Genomic DNA, 12,224 nt, shown 5'->3' on the forward strand with positions numbered 1-12,224 from the left:
AATAAATATGTAATAAAATTTTAGTGAATGATTTTTAAAATGCTATTGACTTATTGGCTGAAATTGTTGAAGAGTTTGATGTGATAGGAAGAAGGGATAGCAAGTGTCAGGATGCAAGTCTGTTGGTTGGAGGCAGAATTTCTGACCATGTAGAATGGGCATGGAATGTGGCTACGTGCTCTCCTCATAAATCACCAGTTTAATCTGGAGAGAATGTGGCTCTGAGAGTTCCTTTCCCAGGACCTTGTTGATTCAGTGTTCACAGGAAAATGTACTGTTACACAGTCTCACTCATTCAACTTATTAAATTAGTAGGCATATTCTAAGAACAGGTTATGTGTCAATTTATTCAATATATGCCAGTGGTGCATAATAATGAGCTTCTAAAATTCTCAAACGGTTCTATACAGTGTTAAATACTCGATGCTAATTAAAATGAGGAAAAGTGGGGCCCCGGGGTGCTTCAGTTGGTTAAGCATCCGACTCTTGATTTCAGCTCACGTTGTGATCTCAGGGTAGTAAGATGGAGCCCCACAATGGGCTCCACGCTGGGTGTAAAGCCTGCTTAAGATTCTCTCTCTTCCTCCCCCTCTACCCTTCCCCCACCCCTGCTTGTGCTCTCTTTCCCTCTAAAAAATAATTAATTAAATGAGGGAAAGTATATATCCAGAAGTACTGGTACTTAATTCTTAATTTATTGCTATTTCATCATCATAGTAGCATTTAGGTAGAGTTAAATTTTTTATCTTTTAAAAGTAATTTAGAAGCTTATTATATATCATGGCCTAATATGTAAGGCCCAAATTCATCTACCTTTAATGCTGCCTATAATCTCCTTCCATCTTTTATTCATTAATTCAACACATATTTATTGAGTATCTACTGTGTCAGTCACTGTTTTAGTAACTAAGGATACAACCATGTACAAAAGAAAACGAAAAAAGTTTTGAATGTTTAACATAAGCTAGATATTTTCCCCTCAACTATTTAACACACAGAACTAGCCTCTGAGGTAGGTATCTTTATTTACATGTGAAGAAACTGAGTCAAGGGTAATGGAGACAGATTGCTAGAGGTCACACAGTCATGTGGGGAGCCAAGATGGGGTCGCATGTTTTTTCCTTACTCTTTCCCACCTTTGAACCATCTGTTTCTCAAGCAGCCTTATTTCCTACTATTTCCCAAACACAATCTTCATTCCAGCCAGGCCAGTTCCCAGATGCTTCCTACACATGCCATGATCTCCCACCTTCAGCCTTTTTACAGGATCGTCTTTCTTTGAGAATGCCCTGTCCATCCACTGCACTTACAGTCTGCCTGTCCTTCCATGCATCTCATTGTCTCCATGAGTTACACTGAGTTGAACTCAACCTTCTGTGCATTCATTACTTTTACAAATATTTATGGTTCCCCTTCTCTGTTCTAAGTGCTGTGATCAAAACTGACAAGACTAATAAGGCCCCTGCTTTCATGACACTTCAGTTTTTATTGGAAAGGCAGACATTTGCTGGCAGATTCGTAGCAATTTTAAGACCAGAATATCTTCTTATATTCTTCTATATCTGTAATTTTTATTTCTCTTTCAAAATAGACGGTAACTTCCTCGTTGGGGTCATTTTTAATTTTCTATTGCGGGAATTCAGTATTTGCTTGTGGGTTCCTTGGGAGAAGTTCACATTTTATGTGTTTCCTTTTCTTATTCTCTGCCTTTCTTTTTTTTTTTTTAAGATTTTTATTTATTTGACAGAAAGAGACACAGCGAGAGAGGAAACACAAGCAAGGGGAGTGGGAGAGGGAGAAGCAGGCTTCCCGCCAAGCAGGGAGCCCGATGTGGCGCTCCATCCCAGGACCCTGGGATCATGACCTGAGCCGAAGGCAGACGCTTAACCCTTAATGACTGAGCCACCCAGGCACCCTATTCTCTGCCTTTCTTGCTGTAGATTTAAAGAGTCTGGATCAACAATTAGGAGGCTATTGAAGGGCACCCGTGAAGGATGATGTGGGTCAGTCATACTTAGGGAGGGGCAGGGGTGTGGAGAGGTTTGAGAGAGGAGGGCTGTTGTAGGATACCACAGAAGGGAAAGATTTAGAATCCCAATGAATTTCAGGGGGGATGAAAGAGGAAATTAGATATAAACGCTGATGAAGATTACACCTAATATCATTTAAAAACTAGGAAGATTCAAAGATGGCATATTTCTTCTTTGGACATGGAACTGTACCATGTGTCATGACAGGAGGTTTGGATTTAGCACTGATGTAGGATTGAGTTTAGCCTCCTCTGTTTATATCATAGAATTAGAAATCACAACGAATGGCTGTGTTCTGCAGCAATCTGAAAAATCGGGGCAATGGTTTCATAATGTTAATATGCCACCTAGTGGTTCAACTTGCACATTCTAATTGCATATGATTTGGGTTTTTCAGAGTTAATAAATGTAAATATTTCTTTTCCTTCATAAGAATGGCCTGTTTACTAGAAACACCACCAAGGCCCACTTATGAGAAATCCGCTAGTTCATGGTATTGATATTGCTGATTTTTTTGTGCTTATGAATTCATTATAAAGGAATTGACAGCAGTCATTATTAATATAATTTCCCTGTGGTTTTTTTTTTTTTAAAGCTTTTAAGGTATTTGGAAAATAAAGAGTTGATTTTTATTTGACTTGGGTATTTCTCTGCAGTGAGGGGTCCTGTGTCTTGTGCTGGTATGGTGAAGGAGACACCAACTGAAAACTTGCTGTCATACTATCTAAAAAGCTGGGAGATTTTTTTTTTTTTTAAGATTTTTATTTATTTGACAGAGGGAGAGACAGTGAGAGAGGGAACACAAGCAGGGGGAGTGGGAGAGGGAGAAGCAGGCTTCCCACGGAGCAGGGAGCCTGATGCGGGACTCGATCCCAGGACCCTGGGATCATGACCTGAGCCGAAGGCAGACACCTAAGGACTGAGCCACCCAGGCCCCCCAAAAGCAGGGAGATTATTAAAAGAATATGTAGTAGGGTGGACCTGGGTAGCTCAGTTGGTTAAGCTTCTACCTTCGGCTCAGGCCATGATCCCAGGGTCCTGGGATTGAGCCCTGCTCACTTGCTTGCTTGCTCTCTCTCTCAAATAAATAAATAAAATCTTAAAAAAAAAAAAAAAAAGATGTAGTAGGACATATTTGATAGCAGAATTGATTTGCTGACTTTTACCATATAATAAGCCCATAATTGGATATACATTGTGTGTTTATTTCTATTAAACTTGATAGCCTCGCATCCAAATTAAAGCTCCTGCATTTTCACACATATGATCAGTTTAAAAATAACAACAATAAATAGATGCTAGTTATGGAACGTTTCCGAGGTGCTGGGTATTGTACAAAATACTTTATATAAATCCCCACAAAAACCAAGATTAGTATTATTATTCCCACTTTAAAGAAGACGAAACAGGTTCAAGGATTCTCCTTGATCTCACACAGCCAAGAAGTGATTGTGCCTAGAGGTCCTGGGTCAGGGTCTCCTTCATAGGCCTGAAGCCTCTTCTGTCACCATAGAATTCATTATGTTTCCCTTACTCCTGGGAAAAATGGGCTCAGCAAATACCTGCTTTTCTTAAAAGACTCGGTAATGTTTGAGCCCATAAGACAATATATATACATACAGGTATGATACTATGTTTTATTATACATATTCTCTATATATAATTTAAAAATCGTAAAGCAAATAAAGATGTCACATTTCTGTGATAAATCCCTCTTTCCAGAATACAGCTGTTTGTTGTTTAAAGTTACTGTTAGAGAATTAAATGGGTCTGCCCCTCAGGTCCAACATAAAGTCACAGAATATTAGTTGCTTGTTAGCACCCCCCAGGTCACGTATCTCTCTCCTCTAGACATTGAACCTGGCTTGCCCAGTGACACTGGATGTGGACAGGGGAAAACCCCTCTACATATCTCCAAGGCCAAGTGGGCCACTCTAGCTCTGAGTGGGAGGGGGCCTTGGGTCCTAAGCTGCTCGGACTTGCCAGGTAGGGCAGAGGGCTGAAACACATGCACATAATACCTTAATGTTGTTTAACAATCCCTGGGGTAGAGAATGAAGGGAATTGTAAAATAGTCCCTGTGATTTTCTTCTGTGCCCTCAAACTTGTAGCTCATTGGTTAAGATGAAATCCTATAGTCCTGTCCTAGGGAGTGGAGTCTTTCTGATTTTGAAAGGGTTCCAAATTAGCAACAGAGAAAAGATTAATATACAGGCCTCTCTTCCAAAGCCCATTCCCATTGCCCTGCAACAACTGCTTTAACCAAATTCCAAATCTTGTCTTCTTTCCAGAAGTTCTTAACTAGGTTAACTTTATACCAGAAGAAAATATAATTGGAATAGCAATCTTAGAAGTTGTAGTCACCATTAATTTGAGTATATATGAAAATTATTCTGAATAAAAAAGTCATCATCAATAAAATCACAAAGTATGGTATTTTCTAGATAGAGGACATTCATGTTTTATAACTGTATTTGTTTAGCTGAGAAAGCGGGGCAATTCTTCGGCAATGCCTTCTTTTCTCATTAGGCTTAAAGAAAGTCTGCTACTCCATTGTGGTCCCTCTTTCCTGCTTGTCCACTAACTGTAAAGAACATAAATTCTACGTTTAGTAGTTACTTATTTCTTCCCTCTTATCACCTCCCCATTGAAAACCAGAATAAAGATAAATTAAGCTCTGGACATGAGCTTAACAAGAGTATAATAGTGGGATGTTGGATTTAAATATACACATGCATGACTCCGAGGTTTCTCTCTCTATTTCAAAAAGAAAACTATAATAAAAAGATCAACTAGATTTTTGTTTTGACCAAACGAATGTTTACATGAGTTTAGAGCAATACTAATTATACATCTTTTCCCTCTATTTGCAGGTGATAAAGAATGCCATAGTTGAGAGCATTGAATACAGAAGACAGAATCCATCTCGCTGCTCTGTTTCCCTTAGTAATGTTGAAGCAAGACGATTCTTCAACAAAGAGTTTCTAAGCAAACCCGCAGCATAGTTTGTGTAGTGGAAAGGGCAGCAATTTCTGATGCTGAGGCAGTTTGAAATTCCATTACAACTGGATTTAAAAGCATAGTACAGATATTAGTACTGATCACAAGAGACTGGCTGATACTCAAAGTTGCAGTTATTTAGCTGCATGAGAATAATACCATTATAAATTTGTTAGGTTGATAGATGATGTGATTATGTAAAAATATACTCAGCTACATTTTCAGTCAGTATAGATTTCCTGATGCAAATGTAAGAACATATATTGTAATTTTAGACATTCCTCACCAGCTATCTTATGTGTCCTCTTTTTTAAAAAAATGTTTTCTTTTTAGAATATTTAACAGTTCAGTCTCAATAAGTATGACTTTGCATTGTGTGTAAATGTTATTCACTGACTGGATTTATTCATACCATGAGACAACACTATTTTTTATTTATATACACATGTATACATATATGAAATAAATATATCAATATGCAATTAGCATGAGATAACTGAATCTTTGCCTAATTTTAATGGAGTATTGCAATGTAGCTATGAAAGATTCTCAGATTCATAGCTTTCAAACACAAAAATTGTTAATCCTAAATGGTAATGTGAAATTTATCATTTTAAATCATGGTTATTTTTCTTAAAGGAGAAAGCATGTGTCATTTCTTGAACAAACACTATATCTTTATTCAGCAAATAGAAAAAAAAAATGTTACCTCTTCTAGTTTAACATTTTACTTTGAGATTATGTTGGACTGTTTGTCCACAAGAGAGCAGTTGACCTCAGAAAAATCCAGAAGAGTAGCAAGGGCTGTATCTGCAAGATGAGTCTTAGGGACAGTCTGTATTGTATGACTGTGGTTTCAGTTTCCATTGAACTACTAAGGTTCAATGGTGTAAACATAAGGAGAAACTAACATAGTAAGGAAACTTATTCATCCTGTTTATTGTTGGTCACCTGCACTGGAATATAAGGTCCTTGAGGGCAGGTCTTTTTGTCACTTTTGTCCACTGCTGCATCCTCAGATCCTGCAGCATGTCTGATGGCCTGTAATGGGCACTAATTTGTTGTATGCATAAATCAACCGAGGAAAGAATGAACTTTCAAATGCTCCCTTTTTTATTATTGTTTGTTGTCTTTCCTCATAGGTATAAAGGTGAATAAAAGGTGAGAGGAAAAAAGACAAATGAATAGAGGTTAAAGACAGGTAATTCAAAGAAAGAAGAATGAATATCCAATTATCTTAGCACCATTTACTGAAGAGACTGTCTTTTGTCCTTTGAGTATTCTTGGCCTTGTCAAATATTAGTTGACAGTATATGCTTGGGTTTATTTTGGGTTTATTTCTAAACAGTAGTAGAAACACTACTGATTTTTGTATATTAATTTTGTATTCTGAAACTTTATTTTGTATACTGCAATGGAATTCATTGATTAGAGCTTTTTTTTTTTTTTTTTTTTGGTTGAGTCTTTAGGCTTTTCTTTTTTTTTCTTTTTTAAAGATTTTATTCATTCACTTGAGAGAGAGAGAGACTGAGGGAGAGACAGCACAAGCAGCGGGAGATGCAGGCACAGGGAGAGGGAGAAGTAGCTTTCCCACGGAGCAAGGAGCCTGATGTGGGACTCAATCCCAGGACCCTGGGATCATGACCTGAGCCAAAGGCAGACGCTTAACCGACTGAGTCACCCAGGCACTCCTCTTTGGGATTTTCTATATATAAAATCATGTCATCTGCAAAGAGAGACAGTTTTACTTTTTCCTTTCCAACTCTGATACCTTTTATTTCTTTTTCTTGCCTGATTGCTCTAGCTAAAACTTCTAGTAGTATGTTGAGTAGCAATGGCGAGAGTAGACACATTTGTCTTGTTCCTGATCTTAGAGGAAAAGCTTTCAACCTTTTACCATTGAGTATGTTAACTGTGACTTTGTCATATATGGCCTTTATTATATTGATATATGTTCCTTCTGTGCCTAATTTGTTAGGAGTGTTTATCATGAATGAATGTTCAGTTTGTCAAATGCTTTCTGCATCTATTAAAATGATCATATGATTCTTTTCTTTCCTTCTATTAATGTGATGTATCACATTGATTGATTTGCATATGTTCAACCATCCTTGCATCCCAGGGATAAATTCTACTTGATCATGGTGAATGATCCTTTGCATGTGATGCTAAGTGCAGCTTGCTAGTATTTTATTGAGAATTTTTGCATTTATATTCATCAGGATATTGGCCTACAGTTTTCTTTTCTAGTAGTGTTCTTTTCTGGTTTGGTATCAAGATAGTGCTGGCCTCAGAAAATGAGTTTGGGAGTGTTCCCTCCTCTTTGATTTTTTTGGAAGAGTTTGAGAAAAATTGGTATTAACCCTTCTTTGATGTTTGGTAAAATTCACTAGTGATGCCATCTGGTCCAGGGCTTGTCTTCACTGGGAGATTTTGGATCACTGATTCAATCTCCTTACTAGTAATTGGTCTATTTAAATTTTCTCTTTCTTCCTGAGTCAGTATTGGTATGTTGTATGTTTCTAAGAATTTTTCCACTTTTTCTCAGATGTCCAGTATGTTAGCCTCTTATGATCATTTGAATTTCTGTGTTATCATTTGTAATGTCTCCTTGTTCATTTATAATTTTGTTGATTTGAGCCCTTTCTCTTTTTTCCTTGGTTAGTCTAGCTAAATTTTGTTTATCTTTTCAAAGAACTAACTCCTAGTTTGGTTAAATCTTTTCAATTGTTATCTCTTCTGTATTTCATTTATGTCTGCTCTAATCTTTATTATTTCCTTTCTTCTGCTAACTTTGGGTTCAGTTTGTTGTTCTTTTTCTAGTTCCTTGGGGAGTAGAGTTAGGATGTTTGAGATATTTTTTGTTTCTTACTATGTTTATTGCTGTAAACTTCCCTTTTAGAACTGCTTTTGCTGCATCACACTAGTTCCAGTATGTTGTTTCCATTTTTGTTTGTTTCAGTCTTTTCTTTTTATTTCCCCCTTTCATTACATCTTTGATCCATTGGTTGTCAGTAGAATGTTGTTTAATTTCCACGTTTATGAATTTCTAGTTTTCTTCTTGTTGATTTCTAGTTTCATGCCATTGTAGTCAGAGAAGATATTTGGTATGATTTCAATCTTCTTGAATTTGCAAAGACTTGTTTTATGGCCTAACATATGGTATATCCTAGAAAATGTTCCATATGCCATTGAGAAGAATGTGTATTCTGCTGCTGTTGGATAGAATGTCCTGTATATGTCTGTTAGGTCCATTTGGCCCATAGTGTTATTCAAATCTGCTGTTTCTTTATTGATTCTCTGTCTGGGTGATCTATCCATTATTGAAAGGAAGGTATTAAAATCTCTAACGATTGTTTTATTACTGCGTATTTCTCCTTATAGCTCTGTTAGTTTTTGCTTTATGTATTTAAGTGCTCCAATGTTGGGTGCATAAATGTTTATAATTGTTATGTCTCTTTGATATATTGACCCCTTTATCATTATATAATCACCTTCTTTGTCTTTTTACCATTTTTAGTTTAAAGTCTATTTTGTCTGACATAAATATAGCTACCCCTGATTTGTTATTGTTACCATCCCTTCACTCTCAGTTTATGTGTGTCTTTAAGGCTAATGTGAGTCTCTAGTAGTAAGCATATTGGGGATATTGTTGTTTTTTTTTAATACATTCAGCCACTCTGTGTCTTTAGATTGGAGAATTTAATCAGTTTATGTTTAAAGTCATTATTGATAGTTAAGGACTTACTATTGCCATTTTATTGTTTTCTGGTTGTTTTGTAGATACATTGTTCCTTGTTTATTGTCCTGTCATCTTTTTTTGTGTTTTGATGTCTTTTGGTATTGGTGTGCTTTGATTTGTTAATTGTGGGTTTTGGATGTGTAATTACCATAGGATTTTCCTTTGTGGTTATCATGAGGCTTACAGAAAATATTGTAAACTGATAACACCCTATTTCAACTGAACTTCAAAAGAATTCATAAACTTTATACTTTTACTTATCCTCCCCCTCACATTTTAGGTTATTTCTGTTACAATTTACATGTGTTTTTTTGTTTTTTGTTTGTTTGTTTGTTTTATTGTGTAACAGATTGTTGTAGTTATGGTTATTTTTACTACTATGGTTATTTATTTTTCTTTTTTTTTTTTAACTTCTAAACTAGAGTCTTAAGTGAATTATGCACCACTATTACCCTATTGCAGAATCTAACTATGACTATATATTTACCATTACCAGTGAGATTTACACTACCTTTTTATGATTTTATGATGTTAATTATAGCATTCTTTTCCTTCCACTCAAAGAACTCTCTTCAGCATTTCTTCTAAGACAGGTCTGGTGGTAATAAATTCCCTTAGCTTTTTTTGGTTGGGAAAGTCTTTATCCCTCTTTTGTTTCTGAAGGACAGCTTCACTGGGTATAGAATTCTTGGTTGACAGCTATTCTCTTTCAATATTTGAATATGTCATCCTATTCTCTCTTGGCTCCACAGATTCCCCTGTAATCCCTATGGTGTGAAGTCAGAGGCGGGGCTCCTGCAAAGCAACTCACAATGCTTGGGGGTAGGGAGCTGTGGGGCTGATTGTCTCCAGGCTCTCTTTTCCTACCAAAGGAACCAGAAGCTAAGGAAAGACTTTCTGCAGAGTGCTGCACTGGTCTGGGGAAGAGGCAATTCAATCCATATGTAGCTGCTACTCTTACCCTTCTAATGTGATCTCTCTTGGTCTCTGTGGTGCATGGGTGAGGGGGGTGGTACTTTAGCACTACCCCTATATTCTAGGATTCTCAGCGGTGTCTTGTTCTTAAATAGTTGCTAGTTGTCCTTGTGAGGAGGAGCAAAATCAGGAGCAACCTATGTTGCCATCTTGGTGATATCACTTAATCTTGGCCTTTAAATCCTATTATTTACAAAAACAAACCTAGGCTTTTTGGAGAAGCGGCTGATTTCGGAGCTGAGACAAGAAAAGTATAAAATTAATCTTGGACCATTTTATTTTGCCAGAAAGCAAGGAAGTACTCAAGGAATAATAAGGACTTGTCAAAAAAGACACAGAATCCAGCTTGAAGGGATACCCACTGGCTCTATTTGGGAAAATTGAGCATTACAATAAATAATAATAGTAACAGATTATAATCTGTGGGCTATGCAATAATCCCATTGAATAATATAGAAAACCATTATCTTGATGAATAAATATGTTGATAGTTATATAAGAAATCATCTCAAAGTATGCCCTTTTATAAAATGCTTATTAATTTCAAAGGGGGGCGAAAAGTAACTCTACCATGGAAAAACCTTACAGAATAATCAAAATTATCATCAGTAATCAGACAAATTGAAATCTTGCATACCTAATAGGATGCAACGGGAAAGGTACAGCATTGCTTATGTGATAGTTTCACAAAGACACATCATTTGAATCTGTTCATGAGTAAATATCAGGAAAGCCCAAATTGAGAGAAATTGCAAGCATAATTGTCTCTAATAGTCCAAAATTATTAAGATCAGGAAAATCAAGGAAAGATTAAGGAACTGTTCTGGACTGAAGAAGGCTAAAGAGACATGACAGCTGAAGACAATCTGTGATTCTGACCTGAATTCTTATCGTTACGAAGGATGTCATCAGGATAATTATTGGAACTTGAATGGGTTCTGAGAATTTGATCATAGTAATGTATCAATATTAATATCATGGTTTTGATTGTTGTACTGTGATTATATAGCAGATTATCCTTATTTCTAGTAAATACACATTAAAATTTTCAGGGTGATAAGCCATTATGTTGGCAACATACTTTCAAATGGCTCACAAAAGAAAAAAAATCTCTTCAAATTCTACCTGCAACTTTTCTGTAATCTTAACACTATTTCAGACAGTTAAAATTACCTAAAGGTCTGGCAGTAGGTTCTCAAATAATTAAATATGATTATTTCTCAAATAATTATTCTCAAATAATTAAAGATTCTCGAATAATTAAAGAGGTTTACATGTTGGGGTGCCTGGGTGGCTGAGTAGGTTAAGCATCTGCCTTTGGCTCAGGTCATGATCCCAGGGTCCTGGGATCGAGCGCCGTGTCCAGCTCCCTGCTCAGCAGAGAGTCTGCTTCTCCCTCTGCCCCTACCCCCACCCCAGCTCATGCTCTCTCACTCACTTTCTCTCAAATAAATAAATAAAATCTTTTTTTAAAAAAGAGGTTTACATGAGTGGCTCCCTTATCATATCCACATTTTCTTCTTTTAACTCTTCTTATAGCTGATGAATGCAAATTCTACTCATCTATATTGAATAAAAGCCAAAGAAGTAAATCATAGGCTAAAAATTCTATAAAATTGTTTTCAGTGAATATTTTAAGGAATAGAGTTTTATGACATCCTAATGATTTTTTTATTCTTTCCATTACTTTAATACCAAATGACAAATCCAATTAATGCCACCATTGGCTGCATAAACAGAAAAGCAAAATTAGCAGTAGCGAATAAGAAAAGTTTTGTTGAATAGAAGAGTTGTTCTTTTGGTTGAACACTTTAAAAGTGCAGATCAGTAGACATTTATTGTGTCCCAGTATGTGGAAGATGCCATGCTTGGTTCTGAAGAGAAACTGTAACAGGCACTGTTGGTGGTGGCCCAGATCCCCTTTGCCTGCTCGGGGCACCCATTCCCCAGTGGCTGTGAGTATTGGCTTCTAAAAACCCATAGCTTGCAGCCTTCTAAGAATTGCCTTCAGCTGAGGGGATGTGCTTGCACTGTTAGGACTTCCTCCTGGAGGAAGGCTGCAACCAGTGACTAACTGATGTAGGGCTACGAAAGCCTGCCTTACCTCAAGATGGGCTGATTCTCTGACGCTTTTCCTGCACAAAGTTCTTCCCGAGATCAAGCTGAGGTAAGACAACAGTTAAACCCATTTTTTTGTTTAGCTTCTCTTCTTTATTGTTCATCTAGGAGTACTCCTTCAACATATTACTTACACAAGAACCTTCATCTCAGTCTCTTTTTCTAGAGACCCTGACCTAGATAGATACCAAAATGCATAAGACTGGATTGTTCCAGAGTTTACAAACTAGTAAGAAAGAAATAAAATAACACCTGTAAAATGCCAAAAATTATGTATATACAAATTGCTGTGAGGATGATTCATTAGAAGTGGGATAATGGGATAATTAGGGAAATTTTCAAGAATTGGCATTTAGATG

At 36.6% G+C, this 12,224-nt stretch overlaps 1 protein-coding gene across 1 annotated transcript in view; it reads left to right on the forward strand.

The window, feature by feature from the left end:
- PLA2G4A (phospholipase A2 group IVA) overlaps positions 1-5,334 on the forward strand; it is a 153,174-nt gene extending 147,840 nt beyond the window's left edge. The window contains exon 19 of the mRNA XM_045877356.3: positions 4,904-5,334. Within this exon, the coding sequence (XP_045733312.1) occupies positions 4,904-5,035 (132 nt within the window). The 3' untranslated portion in view covers positions 5,036-5,334. The remainder of the gene's footprint in view (positions 1-4,903) is intronic.
- The last annotated feature ends 6,890 nt before the right edge of the window (positions 5,335-12,224 follow it).

The sequence above is a fragment of the Mirounga angustirostris genome, unplaced genomic scaffold (genome assembly GCF_029215605.1).
Source record: "Mirounga angustirostris isolate CCGP_5_RB_7025 unplaced genomic scaffold, mMirAng1.0.hap1 SCAF_6, whole genome shotgun sequence".
Classification (NCBI taxonomy): domain Eukaryota; kingdom Metazoa; phylum Chordata; class Mammalia; order Carnivora; family Phocidae; genus Mirounga; species Mirounga angustirostris.